Source organism: Syngnathoides biaculeatus, chromosome 10, assembly GCF_019802595.1.
Source record: "Syngnathoides biaculeatus isolate LvHL_M chromosome 10, ASM1980259v1, whole genome shotgun sequence".
In the NCBI taxonomy this organism is placed as follows: domain Eukaryota; kingdom Metazoa; phylum Chordata; class Actinopteri; order Syngnathiformes; family Syngnathidae; genus Syngnathoides; species Syngnathoides biaculeatus.
This window is the reverse complement of record NC_084649.1, coordinates 31,640,583-31,659,038: the sequence shown is the minus strand read 5'-3', so window position 1 is coordinate 31,659,038 and position 18,456 is coordinate 31,640,583. Positions and strand designations below refer to the sequence as shown.

At 45.8% G+C, this 18,456-nt stretch overlaps 1 protein-coding gene across 8 annotated transcripts in view; it reads left to right on the top strand.

Moving 5' to 3' along the window:
* Positions 1-18,456, top strand: part of LOC133506929 (calcium-dependent secretion activator 1) — a 231,611-nt gene that overhangs the window by 208,915 nt on the left and 4,240 nt on the right. For all 8 annotated transcript variants that reach the window (XM_061831312.1, XM_061831313.1, XM_061831310.1 and 5 more), the window contains one exon: positions 16,280-16,384. In XM_061831312.1, coding sequence (XP_061687296.1) covers positions 16,280-16,384 — 105 coding nt within the window. The remainder of the gene's footprint in view (positions 1-16,279; positions 16,385-18,456) is intronic.

The following is an 18,456-nucleotide window of genomic DNA, read 5'->3' as shown; positions in this document are numbered from 1 at the left end:
TGGAATCTTCCAGCCACTCTCAGAAGACCCTCACAATACATTTGGGCCTGCCATTTCAGACCACATCCTCCCCACCATCGGAGCCAACTCACCAAGACATGTTACCTTAGGTCCAATGAGATGACCACAAAGTTGATAATTGATCTGCAACCAGGGCACCCTGGTGCCAAGTGCACATGTGAACACCCCATGCCTGAAGATGGTGTTCGTTATGGACACTCCGTAGTGAGCACAGAAGTCCTTTAACAGAACACCACTCGGGTTCTGATCAAGGGTGTGTGTGTGTTTGGGGGTGGGGGCGGGGATTAGTGTTCTTCCCCATCACTTCTTCCAGGTCTCACTGTCATTGCCCACATGAGCATTAAAGTCACCTAGCAGAACAATGGAGTCCGCAGAGGGCGCACTCTCCAGCACTCCATTTAAAGACTCCTAAAATGATGGGTGCTCTGAAGTGTTATTTGGTCCTTAGCCAGAGTGGAACAGATTCTAAGCCCTCTAAAGAGGACTGGTACCAGAGCCCAAGCGGTGTGTAGAGGCGAGCCCAACTCTATCTAGTCTGAACTTTCTAACCTCACACATCAGCTCGGGCTCCTTCCCTGCCAGAGAGTTGACATTCCATGTCCCTAGAGACAGTTTCTGTTGCAGAGGATCCGCTTGCCAAGGTCCCCACCTTCAGCTACTCCCAGTTCATATTTCACCCGACCCCTATGGCCCCTCTCACAGGTGGTGCACCCATAAGAAGGTGGACCAATGTTACCCTTTCAGGTTGTGCCTAGCCGAGCCTCACGGGTGCAGGCCTGGCCAGCAGGTACTTGCCTTCGATACACATCTCCAGGCCTGACTGTGGAGGGGGGGCCTGAGCAAGGGAAACCCCCATCCATTTGTGTATCATGGGGGTCTTTTAGCCATGCTTTGTCTGGTCCCTCATCTGGAACCTATTTCCCATGAGCCTACCGGGGGCGTGAAGCCCCAGAAGGGAGGCTATGGGTGAAACACCACCACTGAAGCAGGAGTAAAAGGCGGCTGCAGGTCGGGCACCACCAAGGCCTGAGCGATGGCCAGCTGCATGCCGATCACCACAGAAGCAGGAATGAGAGGAAGCAGGGGAAACGGCAGCCACGGGCAAGCCACTGCCTTCACAGCGAGAACAAGGTCGCTGGTCGTGAGCCACCGAAGCAGAAGCAAGAAGTATTGACTGCAGCTTGAGTGCCGCGACCAAGGCATGGCACGCCAACCGAAGTTAGGCACTGCCAGAGGAAGCACAGGAGGTGGAGGGCAGTTATGTGTCGTTGAAGCAAGAGCGAGGGAGTAGATGCTGGTCGGGAGCCGCCCAAAAAGGAGCAAGAGATGGTGACCGTAAGTCGCCCGCCGCTGTCAGATAGTATGATGGTGGTTGCGGGTCAGGCATTGTCGGATCATCAGACGACCGCTGGTTGAAATCCTCCACTGGAGAGCATGAGTGATGGTTGGTCATTGCCGATTGGGCGCCGACAAAATAGGTGCAAGAGATGGACACCTCGGGCCGGTCACCAAAACAAAATTAAGAGGCTACAGCTGGTCAGTTAATCCCTTCTCCTGAGCCAGGTCCATTAGAACCGCAAAGTGTGAGGCCAAACCATCCTGCTCCTCTCTAAGGTGGAGACAGAAGGCAGTAGGTTCTCTGTACTGCTGTGCTCGAAGGGCATCATTCACCAGGCAAAAGTCTGCTGGGTCCATGTCTGGCCAGTTCGTTCTGTCACAACCAAGGGACAAGGGGTAGAACCCTAATGCAGGACTCGGAGGCAAGGACGTCATTTAAAAGGGTGGTTTAATTTCAAGAAGGAGGTTACTGACTGTAAGGTAGTGGTGGGGAGAGGGTAGCTCGACAGCATAGGATGGTGGTGAGTAGGATGACTATGGTAGCGGGTGGGAAGATTAAGAAAACAACGGTTGAGCAGAGAATCAGGTGGTGGAAGTTGAGAAAGGAAGAATGTTGTGTGGCCTTTCAGAACGGGACAACTTGAAAGTAAAAGAAGAAGGAAAGATCAGTACACAAACAAGTAGTCCAAACACCCGACAGCACAAAAAAACGCATAGCGAAAGGGAAGTTCTAAAAAACATGAAACGAGGGTCAGATAACTGCAAGGGAAAAACATGGAACATGGAAAACAAGGCTATGACTATGAGACACGAGAGTGCTGGGACCTGGCAACGAGGCACAAAACTAACTAAACAAGAAGCTCGTAAACTTACACTAAACTCACAATGAACTGGCAACCTAAACGAAGCTTAAATACATTAATAAATGAGGTGCAGGTGAATGGCTGCTGCCAGGCGCAGCTGCGCACAAGGCAATGGCACGACCTCGCCCCTGACAAAGCAATTGCCACAACTGGCTGGATGTCGCCTTGTACACGAAAAAGTCTTTTTATTGTAAAAACTTCCATGTATTTGGTGACAGAGACGTTCTAAGCTTTGCAGTGTAGGTACATATGAAATGTTGAATATTGTTGTTTTATTATGAAACAAGCTATATAGAGAGTATATACTGTATTATAATTTATTGTTATGTCTTGGCAATTGTGGCACCTGACTAAAACTCGCTTAAAACCAGAGGCAACCGTATGTAGTATTTAAGTTGTGAAAGTTAATGTGAAACAGCGTGGTATTTTTGATTGGCTCTTACAGTACAACCAGTCTACATGTGTTTTGTGGACTTGGAGAAGGCATTCGACCATGTCCCTCGGGGAGTCCTGTGAGGGGTTCTTTGGGAGTATGGGGTACCGAACCCCCTGATTCAAGCTGTTCGGTCCCTGTACGACTGCTGCCAGAGTTTGGTCTTCATTGCCGGCAATAAGTCGGACTCATTTCCGGTGGAAGTTGGACTCAGCAAAGGCTGCCCTTTGTCACCGATTCTGTTCATAACTTTTATGGACAGAATTTCTAGGCGCAGCCGAGGCGTAGAGGATGTCCGGTTTAGTGGCCTCAGCATCGTATCTGTGCTCTTTGCAGATGATGTGGTTCTGTTGGCTTCATCAAGCCGTGATCTCCAGCTCTCACTGGAGCGATTCGCAACAGAGTGTGAAGCGGCTGGGATGAGAATCAGCACCTTCAAATCCGAGGCAATGGTCCTCAGTCGGAAAAGGGTGGTGTGCCCTCTCCAGGTCGGGGATGAGATCCTGCCCCAAGTGGAGGAGTTCAAGTATATTGGGGTCTTGTTCACGAGTGAGGGAATGGAGCGGGAGATCGACAGACGGATCGGTGCAGCATATGCAGTGATGGGAACTTTGTATTAGTCCATTGTGGTAAAGTGGGAGCTAAGTCGAAAGGCGAAGCTTTCAATTTACCAGCTGATCTATGTTCCTGCCCTTTCCTATGGGCATGAGCTGTGGGTAATGGCCGAAAGAACATGATCAAGATACAAGTCCTTGAAATTAGTTTCCTCCGCAGGGTGTCCAGGCTCTCCCTTGGAGATAGGGTGAGAAGCCGCTGCTCCTCCACATTGAGAGGAGCCAGATGAGGTGGCTGGGGCATCTGATTCGGATGCCTCCCGGACTCCTCCTTGTTGAGGTGGGCATGTCCCACCCGAAAGAGACCCCGAGAACGACCCAGGACCCGCTAGAGAGAATATGTCTCTCGGCTGGCTTGGGACCGCCTTGGGATCCCTCCGGAACAGGTGGAAGAAATGGCTGGAGAAAGGGAAGTCTGCGTATCCCTGCTGAAGCTTCTTCCCCCGCGACCTGACCCGGAAAAGCAGTAGATAATGGATAGATGGATGGATGTAACAGTACAGATGCAATGTTACAATGTTGTTCACTGGCAAAACCAGTGACCAACAATTTGGCCACTCATCAAAACTGGTTTCCCTACTCCTTACACTGCATGACTGTTCCGTTGGTATCCCCTGCAACCAATAACGTAGAATAAAAGCTAGACTGCGTACTCTGCATCCAACATTGGTTCTGTCATGGCCAACAGGCTCTGACTTCCGGTCAGGGCAAAAAGGATGGTAAACAATACACACATTTTTATAGAAAACAATGCGATAAAGCTATATACTTGGGATGTTTTGAATCTCTGGAGACATGAATATAATCTAAAAATTTGCAGCATGCCCAGGAAGGTTTAAAAGATACATTGACACATAGATATGTAATAGGAGGTACAGACCTTCATAATAACGTAATGATATATTTACCACATTCATTATTATAAAAATTAATTATGAAGGTTAAACTGAAACACATTTACCGGTGAAAAGTTACTTCTTTGAGACCGCCTGAAAGGTTTTGACAGCTAACAGCACAACAAGAATTAACGATATTGACACCAGAAACGCTAACCCTAATGTATTCCAATATTATGTTTCACAATGTACAATTGTAAGGATATCAAAGGATGTCAACTTTCACGTGAAATAGTACCGAAAGCAATGTTTTGCCCTGACCGGAAGTTGAAGCCGAATTACCATGTAAAAGGGGTCTGTGCGCAGTCTAGTTTTTATTCTGTCATTGCCTGCAACACTCTGTGTGTAGCAGACGTTACCCTATGGTACAGTAGTTAGCTTGCTTGCTAGTTACAAGCTCAATCATTAGTTTCTGCTTGGAATATTTCAGTGTTTTGCGTATATTTTTTCAAACTTTCATGCAACAAAAAAGGGCACGAGAGTTTTGTATGTTTCATATCAAGGAAACAATATGTCTCTGAATTATCAGAGATTACCTAAAATAGAAATATGGGTACTAACTAAATTATCTGGTCTAATTATCATATTTCTTTGTTCACACTTCATTTCAATGTTAATTATTATCAATATTGATGGCTATAGTATGGATGTATGTATTTGCATTAAAGGTTAGAAGGAATAAATTAGAGTGATTGTTTATTTACATTTCATGTCACCATGCTCACATACTGTCCACTTTATTTGGTTAAACTATAAATATTGTATTGTTTTGAGAATGACCGTTTGATTCAAAACAGTGGCATCGCTAGGCTGTAGCACCCTTAAAATGTTGGGAAGCCCCTTGATAAATGCGTTGACTTCCTGCGGTTAGGGCCATGTTTTATTGTATTATCCCCCCTAAAAACAATCTTAAGCCCCCCCTAAATGAATTGGTACTTCCCCAAAAATTGCTGATTGAGGAACCCAGATTTTATTTTTCTCTATTATAAATTTTATTTTTTTTTTTAAAAAAACACATTTAACGAAACTTTGATTCCAAAATAGAAAGATGCCATGACCAATGACCATAAGCCAGTTGAAACTATTCGCAAAACCACTTTACAATTAATCAAAAGTCTTGCTTCCCCAGTTTTCTAGACATTAAAGATGTTTTCTTGATCAGCATTTACGCTTTTGACCACCACATTGGCCCTAAAAACAACTAAAAGTTGATGACTATCACAGGCATTATGTGTAGGCAAGATGTCCTTGACAGAACTCCCAAATGCCATGGCAGCAAGAAAACTTGTGAGATATCTGTCGAGCCACTTTTGACATAAATGAGGAGAAAAACAAAAGCGGACACAAAATGGCTGCTGTGAAAAATAGCTGAAGATAGGAGCTGTGTGGCACTGTCTAAAAAGTCTAAAGAACAACAACAAGGGAAGAAGGAGTGTAAAGATGGAAAGAGGGAGAGAAGCCAGTCACTCTAAGCCTGGCCTCTCAGTGGGTGGTTATGCTTGGGGCGAGATCACAGGCCTGCTGCCATGCTGAAGCCTTCACAGGCACACAGTGACAGATAAGATGCTGCTGGCACCAGGTCACTACTCTGATTCACCGCAGTACGGCATGGCTGTGGCCATTTCCTCCTCACCCGTGTCCCACTCGCTGACCTGATCTCTTCATCTTCAGCTGGCATGGTGGTGATTATGGTGTCTGCTTCTGAGGTTGATTTTTTTGTCAAGGAAAAATTGTGAAAGAATGTGTTTTGACAAAGGATGGTTGGTGCTGTTTTACAAAACTAAATTGGAGTGATCCATTAAAACATTCTCATGAGGTGCTGCATCTCATTGTACTAGAATATAGTGGAAAGTGTGATTTATTGCAGTAGTACAATTCAAAAAGTCAAACTCATGTAGTCTCACTACACACAGAGTGAAGTATTTTGATCTGATTTTGAATAAATGTGAGGATTATAGTTTGCAGCTTGTGAAAGCCTGAATTCTCCTGCTCTCAAGAAATTTTAGGAAAAAATGTAAATTTTTATTTTATTAATAAAGTACTTTTGCCTTCTGAAGTCTTTGCCAACGTTTTTGATTAACCTAATTAATGTATTCACTTTTCTACAATATTCAAATTTGTTAAAATGCATCTGTAAGTGTTGCTCATTCTGTTGTTGTCGGGTTCTGCCGGTCCAGCCCTGGCTGTGCGGGTCCCCGCACACCTGCACTGATTGGGAGCTGCACACCTGCGCCTCATCTGCAGTAATTAACCCTAGTATATTTAGGACCCAGCGGACGGTCTGTTTTTGCCAGATCGTCACCACCCATGCTTCGTTGCCGCACTTCCACATTCCTGACGCCAAATCCCTGTGTACAAACCTCCACCTGTTTCCTGACCAACCCCGTAAGCCTGTCGCTCCTGTTTTTACTGCTTGCTCTGACTGACTCCCTGGCTTTCTCATCGCCGTGGACCTGCCTACCTCCCTGGATTCACCCATCGCCCTAGCTCTCAAGATCGACCAGAGGCTAGCGATCCAGGGACAAATGGACGCGCTTGTCGGAGGAGAGCTGGGAGTGCCCGTCCCGCCATCTTCCCTGCTATCAACGCCCACACCTGCGACAGAGCCCATCCAGGTGGAAGGACTCGATGGGCCGGCAGAGGAGCGTCTGCGACGGCGGGGGAAGGGACGATGCTTCGACTGTGGTCGTCTGAGTCACTTAGTAGCCCACTGTCCGGTCAGGCCCAAGCGTCCCGCTCTCAAGATCACGACTCCGGTTAGTCTGAAATACACCACGGCGGAATCGAGTCGAGCACTGCATCGAGTCACCTTAAGCACGGAGGGCTGTACTTATTTCCGCCACAACATTTACTGACTCGGGCTCAGATGCTAATCTGATTAACCCTTGTGTAGTTGAGGCTTTGGGCGCTGCGACTTTTCAGACACAGCGGTTCCGCAACGCATACGCGGCCAATGGCAAATTCCTCTGCCGAGTTACTCACTGTACGCAAACCGTGGGGATGACATTTCCAGAGGCTCAAGGCGAAAAAATAAGTTTTCATATATTCAATTCGCGGAGCAGCCCGTGGCTTAAAGAACATAACCCGCACATTGACTGGACCACCAGTCAAGTCAGAGCATGTGGCAAAGAATGCAGCAAGGTGTGTTTTGGGACTCGAGAGGAGAGGAATATACAGCTCAGGGCCGTTGACGTACAGGAGTCGAGACCCATACCGGAGTTACCCGCAGTACCGTCCTGTTATCAGGACATCAAGGAGGTCTTCTTGGAGACAAAAGTAAAATCCCTTCCGCCACACTGTCCATACGATTGCTCCATTGAGTTACTGCCCGGCACCTCACCCCCTCGAGGGAGGCTCTTTTCATTGACAGGCCCGGAACACCAAGCCATTAAGGAGTACGTGGAGGAGTCGCTAGCGGCAGGACTCATCAGACCATCTTCCTCAGCGGCTGGAGCAGGATTCTTCTTTGTAAAGAAGGACACCTCATTACGACCCTGCATTGATTATAGAGGACTCAATTACTTCACCATTAAAAACAGGTACCCTCTTCCCCTAATCGCTACCGCGTTCGAACTGCTTCAAGGGGCCCGGATCTTCACGAAATTGGACTTACGGAATGCGTACCGTACGCATTCGAGAAGGGGATGAGTGGAAGACGGCGTTCAATACACCTACAGGCCATTATGAGGTTCTTACGGACCACAAGAACCTGGAGTATTTGAGGACTGCCAAGAGGGTTAGGGTTAAGGTTAGGATAACCTAACCCTGAATGCTCGCCAAGCCAGGTGGGCACTCTTTTTTACACGGTTTCGGTTCACTCTGTCCTTCCGTCCAGGTTCGAAGAACGGCAAGCCAGATGCACTTTCTCAAATCCATGAAGGGGAGCGTACGGAGCCCATGAATGTCCCGATTCTTCCGGAGGCCTGCTTCGTGTTCAGGTTCACCTGGGAGATCGAGACACAAATGAAGGAGGCCTTGAGGGACACTCCGGGTCCAGCTGAATGTCCTCCCGGTCGCCTGTTTGTTGTCCCTTCGCTACAAGGGGACATTGATTGGGCTCACACCAACAAGACCGTCTGCCACCCGGGCATGGCAAAGACCCGCTCAGTCATGGAACAACGGTTCTGGTGGCCAAACCTGGGGAAGGACGTAAGGGAGTACGTCAACGCGTGTCCGGTATGTATGGCCAATAAAACCTCTCGCCTGCGACCTATGGGGGAGTTGCGGCCATTACCGATTCCCTCTCATCCCTGGTCACACATCTCCCTGGACTTCATTACTGGGCTACCCTGCTCCTAAGGAAACACGTTAGTACTTTCTGTCATTGACCGCTTTTCTAAAATGGTTCACTTTGTCCCAGCTCCAAAGATTCCGTCCGCCAAGCAGACAGCCCAGCTGCTACTGGACAAGGTCGTTCCCTACTACGGCCTGCCGGTGGACATTGTATCGGACAGAGGACCACAATTTATATCCCATTTCTGGAAGAAGTTCTGCACCCTCATTAGGGCGAAAGTAAACCTTACCTCAGGACATCACCTGGAGTCGACCGGCCAAAAAGAGAGGATAAACCAGGGTCTGGAAACCGGTCTACGCTGCCTGGCATTGGATGACCACAGCATGTGGAGCCAGCTCCTCGGATGGGTGGAGTATGCCCACAACTCCCTGCCTTCCACCTCCACAGGTATGGCTCCATTCCACATAGTTCATGGTTATCGTCCCTCTCTGTTTCCATCTCTGTGGCCATCGAGTCCGCGGTACCATCCGCATTGGCAGTAGTGAGACGCTGCAAGCGGACCTGGGAAATAGCCCATAAGACACTGGTGCGGATGGGCAGCTGCTCCAAGTCCACAGCGGATCTCAAGAGGAGAGGGGCACCGGTGTTCAAGGGGGGAGAACGCGTGTGGTTGTCCACGAAAGATTTTCCGCTCCAGAATGACTAAAGCAAGCAAGCTAGCTCCCAGGTTCGTGGGTCCATTTCCCATCAATAAAATCATTAACCCAGTCGCTGCTTCACTGAAACTTCCCAGATCAATGAGGGTCCACCCCATGTTCCCTGTAAGCAGGCTCCGTCCAACTCATTCATCACTACTAGTCCCTCCGGTCAAGCCCCCCCGCATGATCGACGGAGGCCCGGTGTACACGGTACGCCGACTGTTGTAGCGGGAGGGGGGTTCAGTACCTGGTGGATTGGGAGGGGTATAGCCTAGAGAAACGTTTCTGGATTCTGTCCCGCTTCATTGTTGACTCCAACCTCATCAGAGACTTCCATGCATCCCATCCTGAAGCCCCTGTGCCGTCTTGAGTCGGCCGTTAGGAGGGGGGGGGGGGTACTGTCATGGTTCTGCCGGTCAAGCCCTGACTGTGGAGGTCCACGCACACCTGCACTGATTGGGAGGTGCATACCTGTGCCTCATCTTCAGTACTTAACCCTAGTATATAGAGGACCCAGCGGACGATCTGTCTTTGTCTTATCGAGGCATGGTTCTGTACACAGAGTAGCAAGGACATAGACAAAGGGTTGTATATACAGTCTATATGAGCCGTAATCACTAAGACAAGACGCAGGTGCACGCATCTGCTGAGTGGACCAGTTGTGCAGACAGACACACCCATGACAGTATGCCAGATCCAAATGGCCCAGGAGCCTCAGGATGTAATGCATGGAAGTGAGCAAGTTGTCGACCACGAGTCGGAGTCTAAAGATGGGAAGAGAGAGGGTGGATAGCCATGCACGACATGAAAGAGAGACATACCGATGGATGCAGGGGGAAGGGAGTTTTGTGAGTATTCAACTCAACTTAACTGACTCCACAAACTTGGTTTCTATATCCTGGTTTACACATTCGGTCTGGCCGTTGGATTCTGGATGATGGCCCGAGGAAAGACTCACGGTGGCCCTATGAGTGAGCAATTCTTTCCAGAAATGGGAGATAAATTGGGCGCCGCTGTCGGTGGGTAAGCCATGAAACCTGAATATGTTACTCATCATGAGCTCGGCCGACTGCTTTGTGAAGGGGAGTTTTGATAGCGTGATAAAGTGTGCCATTTTGGAAAATCCGTCAACTACCGTAAGAACTGCGGTGTACCGCAGCGCATCTGGTTTCCTATTCTTTGTACCCGGCCGATAGGTCATCACAAAGCAAAATCGCAAAAAGAAGAGTGCCCATCGAGCTTGCCGGGCATTAAGCCTTTTGGTTGACTTAATATATTCTAAATTTGTGTGATCTCTTTATACCAGAATGGGAGCTGCGTCCCCTCTAACCAATGTCTCCATTCCAACATGGCTGTCTTGACTGCTAGCAGTTCGCTTGTCATAATTTAAATCCGCTGGAGTTAGTTTTTTGGATAGGAATGTGCAGGGGTGTAATTTTCCATCCTTGGAAGTGTTTGGTCCGGACTGTCCTGAATGAGGTTGAGACGCACCCGAGTCAGGGTTCAGGGTGAGGTACCAACCGGTTTCACCGGACAGTGTGTCACTGTGTGCCGCGACTGCCCTCAGTAGGAGCAGAATCGCTCCCTCTGCCGGCGTCAGAGTTCCTCGGGTGACAGGCAAGGGGCGGCCCACCTGCCTGGGTTTCTCCACTTCCTCAGACGTGCCTTAAGGAGTGTCGGTGTCCCTGATACGCGTAGGTGTGTCCCTCCGCCAGGCGCTGTCCTGCTCCCGTTCCATGAGTCTCTTGTCTGTATGATTTCCTGCATTTGTAGGCTTTGTCGAAAAATGTATCTACTTAGATAAAGATTGCTACTGACTCTGTACCACATGATTACCAAAGTATAATGACAATGAGCTACAGGTCTGCTTTCTTAATGAAGCATCCAATGCAACCTACAATTTAAGGTAATGATCTTAGAATAATTTATTGACTGACTCTATTTAACAGGTATCATTGTCACATCTTTAGAATCCTAAATTCTTAATCACATGACAAATTTTCAACTTATGTATTTCACAGTTTGGACAAAGTTCTGTGAAAAAAAGAAAAATATATCTCAGAGAATATCATAGTGTATATCCATCCATGAGCATGAGCTCAATATGTATATACTTGAACAAAAATAAATAAACTAAAGGAGGATCGTTTAAGAAACACTGCAGGAGAAGTATAGAGTCCGCTATCTGGATAAATCCATTTCTGTATATTAAAATATATGTCGGCGGAATCTGCCTCACAGTTCTGAGGTCCAGGGTTCAATCCCCCTGTATGAAGTTTGCATGTTCTCCTTGTGCCTGCGTAAGTTTTCTCTGGGCACTCGACTTTCTGCCCACATGCCACAAACATGCATTAATTGGAGACTCTAAATTGCCCTTGTGAGCGATTGAGAGTGCAACTGGTTATTTGTCTCTACGTGTCCTCCAATTGGCTGGCAACTAGTTCAGCATGTACCCCACCTCCTCCCTGAAAATAGTTGAGATAGGCTCCAGCACACCCGTTACCCTTGGGAGGAGAAACAAACCTGTACCGTTCGTTCGACATGTTAACATGCTCAGTGTAGAACGCAGAATTAACAGCCAGCCAAACTCTGTTCAAGAGCCAGTAGATGAGCGTTCCAGAGCTCCTTTATTGAACAATTGAAGCTGAGTGAAACTGTAAACAGTGAGAAGAAATATACAGCCCTTGGTGAATTGTCAATTAAGCCTGTACTTTACATCTATAAAATGTATGAAAACCAACCTAAACTAACAGTGTTAACCAATTGAAAATCCTATCCACCTATAAACAGGTATTACAATAGGTAGGTTAACATAAAAATCCACATTAATACCTAAAAAGCCAGCCTGACATCTGACATACGATGATAAAAGAGTAGGTAATTAACTCGGATATACAGGAAATCAAAGTTCAGGGTGAGGTACCAGCCGGTTTCACCGGACAGTGAGTCACTGTGCCGCGACTGCTCCCAGTATGAGCAGAAACTCTCCCTCTGCCGGCGTCGGCGTTCCTCAGGCAACAGGCGGGGGCCTGGGTTTCTCCGCTTCCTCAGACGTGCCTTGAGAAGTGTCGGTGTCCCTGATACGCATAGGTGTGTCCCTTCGCCACGCGCTGTCCTGCTCCCGTTCCATGAGTCTCTTGTCTTTTTTCAAAGTGAGTGCATCTAGGTCTGTTGGCAAGTCCAGTGGGATCAGCTGATTCTTTACCGCAGGGGACAGCCCTTGAAATAATGCATGTAGGAGCGCCCTGTTGTTCCACCGGCTTTTGGCTGCAAAAATGCGGAAGTCAATGGCATAGTTGGAGACCCGGCACTTGCCTTGCCGCAGCGATATCAAGGAGTTCACCGCTTCGTGTTCAGGGGATGCATACTGGAACACTTGCGCCATGGAATTCTCGAAGGACAACCACGTCCAACATGTTTCTTCATCGCGGCACCACTCAGTAGTAGCCCATGCTTCCGCACGTCCCATCAGGTGGGAAATGATAAATGCGATTTTGGCTCTGTCTGAGGGAAAGGCGGCTGGTTGCAGCTCGAAGTGGAGCTCGCACTGTGTAATTAAAGGCTTGACATTACCAGAGTCCCCTGAAAAACGCTCCGGACGGGAGGGCAGAGAGAAGACACCCGAATGTGTGCCGGAGACCGGCAAGTGGGCTGGCTCAGGGATACGGGAAGGTTCCCGCGGCCGCTGCCTGGTCCGGATTGGTGTCGGCTCCGCTGGGAAAGGATGCAGGCAAGGATTCAAGCCAGGCCATTACCTCCCGCAGCTGGCGAGCAATCGTCTGGAGAATACCTTCATGTTCGGCGAGACACCAACCTTGAAACTGGAGGGCGTTGCGCATCAGATCAGAGTTGGGTGGGTCCATGTCTTGGCCAGATCTTTCTGTCAAGGCCAGAGCAAGAGGCTGAACCCGAAATGCACAACTCACGTGAACAAGTACAGTTCGGGAAGAGTCTTTATTCAGTCCAAGGTCGAAACACAGGCATGCAGTCCAAAGAAGCAGCAGCACCAAAATCAGCAGGCGAGAAGGCAGCGTCATTAATGAGGCAGGGTTCCGTACACAGAGTCGTAAGGATGTAGAGAAAGGGTCGCAGGAACGTGACATAGCAGTACAACGATTTGGCAAAGACCAGACCGCACGGATCGCAATAGTATTTACGTGAGCCGTAATCACTAAAACAAGACGCAGGTCCCCTCCGCATTAGGGACAGACACACGAATGACACACTCCTCATATATCATTTTGGAATTCAGCAATTAAGCCTCAGTGACGCATCAAAGTAGTTCCCCGTTGAGTTGAGGTAGAACTTTTTTTAACCCAATAAAAATAGCCAAACGGAAGCAGTGCATTGGCAACCCAAGATGGGATCAATGTGGATGCTTGGATGAGATTTCAAAAATAAAATAAAAAAAAAATATATGAATTCCAGTGTAGTGGTACAGTGTGCTCTTGCCCATTCGCGGTTCACTGTTCACAGCCCTGCATATTCGTGGATTTTGCTCTACAAGTTGTTGTTTTTTAATTGCGTCAGGAAGGGCATCCAGTGTAAAAACTGTGCAAACAAATATGAGCCTTCATCTGAGATGACCCGTTGTAGTGACTCCTAATGGGACAAGCCAAAAGCAATACATACACTGTAGTAGTTCTACAACGTTGGCCTTACAGTTCTGAAGACCGGTGTTCAAATTCCAGCCCCACCTATGGGGAGTTTTCATGTTCTCCCCGTGCCTGTATGGGTTTTCTCCGGGCACTCTGGTTTCCTCCCACATCCCAAAAGCATGCATTAATTGGAGACCCTAAATTGCCCCAAGGCATTATTGTGAGTGCGATTGTTGTCTGCCTCTGTGTGCCCTGCAAGTGACTGGCAACCAGTTCAGGGTGTACCCTGCCTCCTCCCCAATGACAGGTGGGATAGGCTCCAGCACTCCTGCGAACCTTGTGAGAATAATTGGCTCAGAAAATGGATGGATACATAAATGAGTAGCACACCTCACACATATCATTATTAAATATCACTATTATCAAATGAAATTAACCGCTTGTCTAATGTAAAATGTAAAACACATAAAACACCCTATCTTAGTTGTGTAGTTTAGTAACAAGGATATGGCAGCTAGGACAAGAAGCAAACGTGACAATCTTGGTCTTCCTTCAGTGCTCCTTTTTATCAAGCAAGACTGAAAGACAGAATTCATATGGTCCTTCATTTCGAACAGAACTGCTTTCTTAAGGCTAAGACATCCAGTACCTAAGTCAGATTTGGTCAACACTAGCTTGTGCTAGTGCACGCTAGTTAACTCATAATTAGAACACTTGAAGGATTGAGTTTACACGAGAAGCATTACCAGACAGCTCTTTTAAAGTGTAAGTAATGTGTAATTTCTGACACAAATTATCTTATCTAGATGAAAATACATGTTCAACTGTTCCATAAAATGCATATTCTGTTCGATGATTTTAACCCAAAAATATAAGTGTTTATGAATTACAGTCCGCAAACTTTGACTTAGTTTCTCTTTCCTGCAAAACGAAGTTAGAGGAACAAGCCCAAAGGAAAACAAAACATACAGTACATAAATGGAAAAATTGTGGCTAAACCAGCGATTAGCAGGTGATACACACACTCATAGTTCATAAATAAATAAATGAAAAATCAAATGCAAAATTTAAGTACGGTGGTAAGTAAATAACGCTGCTTGCACTGCATAAAGACATACACTTGTATATATACCATTGTCCACAGTTTGTAACTGCATATTCGCACCAGCATAAAGTAAGAACCCAACATATCAAAAATAAATATCTGCTGTGAGTCCTAGCAAGTCAACGGTATTGAACAAAAACAGGAAGCAACCTGCTAAAATAAACTGAACCAACAGTTCTACTCAGTCATGTACAGTACTTGGCTACTGACAATTATCTCCAACTAAACATGACACTGAAACACTCAGTAGAGCTGGACAAAACTAATTGGACACCACTGGAGTTTTTGTCAGTGTACAATGTGAGTCTTCTCATTTTCCTCCCCTCTTTTGTCAGTCATTGCAGAAATATTGCCATAAAACTCCAACATGTAGACGTCAGCATAAACTTCAACTTCACTCCGTCGTCATCTGAGTGCTTGGCCTCCAAAACGTAGTCATTTACTTAGATACCTAGTTTAAATCCAGAATCCAGGCTTTTTTAAAGTTTGGCTTCATCCTGATTGATCTCATTTTGAAATTTGAAATCATTATCAGCTGCAGTGATAGAGGGTTAGAACTGACAAGAAGTAGATCACTGTTAAATACAAATAATTCTGACCTTTCAATTCAGAAACTACCACTTAGCATCTGCCACGTCTTTATCCAAATCAAATACTCCCAAGTTATCGCTAGATTTGGCAAGCATCCATTCTTCTCCGACCCTGACAGTGGAATTCAGTCGCATTATATTAGTATCAGTCTGTGCTCATTAGGATCCATCAATTACATTTGACAACTAACCCCACAGAGGAAAGCACAGTATGCCTCTTAGATATTGATGCAGGGGACACTGGTCTAAATTGAGCAACGACAGAATCTCAAGGTTGAAATGAACACCTGTATTATTGATGTAAGCTATGTCAATTAATTATATTTCATGTTTGCATATTATCTGTTGATATTAATTAGTAGCTATCTCATGGCAAAATCTTCATGTTTATTTTCTAGTTTTATTAAAGAGACAAAAAAAAAATTCTTTTGTCCTGGATTCAGGCCACTACAAAGATATAATGTATCCTTAGTCCTTCCTGCTATTAGTATACTATGACACCTGTTTGCTAATGTACAGAAAGTACAAAGTCAACATGACTTGAAACATGCTAAGGGGATACTACAAGATGTTTCTTGGCCTTCGACAAGAGCCTTGAGGTCTGTCACCACAACACATTCTCAGAAGATTCTGATCTGTGCCAAGAGCATCATACTCATTCCTCTTTATTAGGATCCTATTAAGTGATGCCTCATTGGCAGCTACTTCTTCCTGAAGTCCAAACTTAAATAGATCCTAAGCTGATGGGCCTGTTTTAGAGGAAGAGAACTCCCCCCTTTTTATATATATATGAACTGGATTAGAATATTTTTTGGTTCAAATAAAGATTTGCTTGTCGGTTCCTTCTGGCTTTTCCTTCACTGATCTCCTTGTAAACGTTCTCTTTCAGCAATGGTACACTAGCACAATGAACCTCATTGGAACATGGCTTACAGACCGCGTGGACCTGCAACTGCATATCTACCAGTTGAAAATTCTCATCAGAATTATTAAGGTGATGACTATATTTTATATTTCATACTTCATCGTGGATATCAATGTCTGGTCAAGGTCAATTCAGCTTTTTACATTTGATTCTACACATCTCACTGTATAATTTCCTGCATTTGTAGGCTTTGTCAATAAATGTATCTACTTAGATTAAGATTGCTACTGACTCTGTACCACATGATTACCAAAGTATAATGACAATGAGCTACAGGTCTGCTTTCTTGATGAGTCATCCAATGCGACCTATAGTTTAAGTTAATGATCTTAGAATAATTTATTGACTGACTCTATTTTACAGGTATCATTGTCACATCTTTAGAATCCTAAATTCTTAATCACATGACACATTTTCAACTTATGCATTTCCCAGTTTGGACAAAGTTCTGGGAAAAAAAAGTTAAATATTATATCTCAGAGAATATCATACTGTATATCCATCCATGAGCGTGAGCTCAATATGTATATACTTGAACAAAAATAAATAAATTAAAGGAGGATTTTTTAGAAACACTGCAGGAGAAGTAGAGAGTCCGCTATCTGGATAAATCCATTTCTGTACATTAAAATATATGCCGGCGGCATCTGCCTCACAGTTCTGAGGTCCAGGGTTCAATCACCCTGTGTGGAGTTTGCATGTTCTCCTCGTGCCTCCGTAGGTTTTCTCTGGGCACTCGGCTTTCCGCCCACATGCCAAAAACATGCATTAATTGGAGACTCTAAATTGCCCTTGGGAGCGATTGAGAGTGCAACTGGTTATTTGTCTCTATGTGCCCTCCAATTGGCTGGCAACCAATTCAGCATGTACCCCACCTCCTCCCTGAAAATAGTTGAGATAGGCTCCAGCACACCCGTTAACCTCGGGAGGAGAAACACACCTGTACTGTTCGTTCTATGCGTTAACATGCTCAGTGTAGAACGCAGAATTAACAGCCAGCCAAACTCTGTTCAAGAGCCAGTAGATGAGCGTTCTATAGCTCCTTTATTGAACAATTGAAGCAGAGTGAAACTGTAAACAGTGAGAAGAAATATACAGCCCTTGGTGAATTGTCAATTAAGCCTGTACTTTACATCTATAAAATGTATGAAAACCAACCTAAACTACCAGTGTTAACCAATTGAAAATCCTATCCACCTATAAACAGGTATTACAATAGGTAGGTTAACATAGAAATCCACATTAATAGCTAAACACCCAGCCTGACATCTGACACAGAATGATAAGAGTAGATCATTAACTAGGATATACATGAAATCAAAGTGAACGTATTTGCATTCCCATCCTACATGCACCAACATAAAGATCAAAGAATGGGCTAGTGCATCACTACAAACTTACAGCCAATGCTTTCTGAAAGCTAGCATCCAAGAAGTGATGGACAACACGATGATGAACTTCATGTGCATTCAGTGGCTGCTTTGTTACACAAGAGAAAGTTCGTTTTTCTCTGTAAGTGTACTAACCATGCACGAATGAGTGCTGCCACCCAGAGGTCAGATGTGAAATTACACTAAAACATTAAATTAACATGGCTGTGTACAAATGTAACTGATTAACATGCGAAAATTATAATAAAATGTGCAAAACAGAAGAATACCTCATGACATCTTGCAGGGCAGAACACTCCTCGACTGACATTGTGCAAATGTCACTCCTCTACTTGCATTGTCATTTTCTAATGATCCCCAGTTCTCTTTGGGAAGAAGTAGAATGACCTCAGACAGAGGTCTGAGGAATGTCTTGAGTGTTCTGAGTGGTTATCCTGACCTCTATCTTCCTAACCTTCCCATCACTGCTTGGGAAGGTTGAGGTGACCAGTCCCATCGGCCACTCGTTATGAGGGAGCTGGCTATCCTTCAGAAGCACGATGTCTCGCATCTGTAGGTTTCGATATGCTGTAAGCCATTTGCACTTGTTTCAACTGAGACGTGAAGAGATCTTTTCGTGTGAAGTCACCTGGTGGAGCTGGTAGACCTTGCTTTTGAGTTAGCAGCATAGCAGGAGTGAGCAGGAATGGAGAAGATGGATCAGAGGACATGGGGACATGTGGTCTTGTATTGACGATCGCTGACACTTCT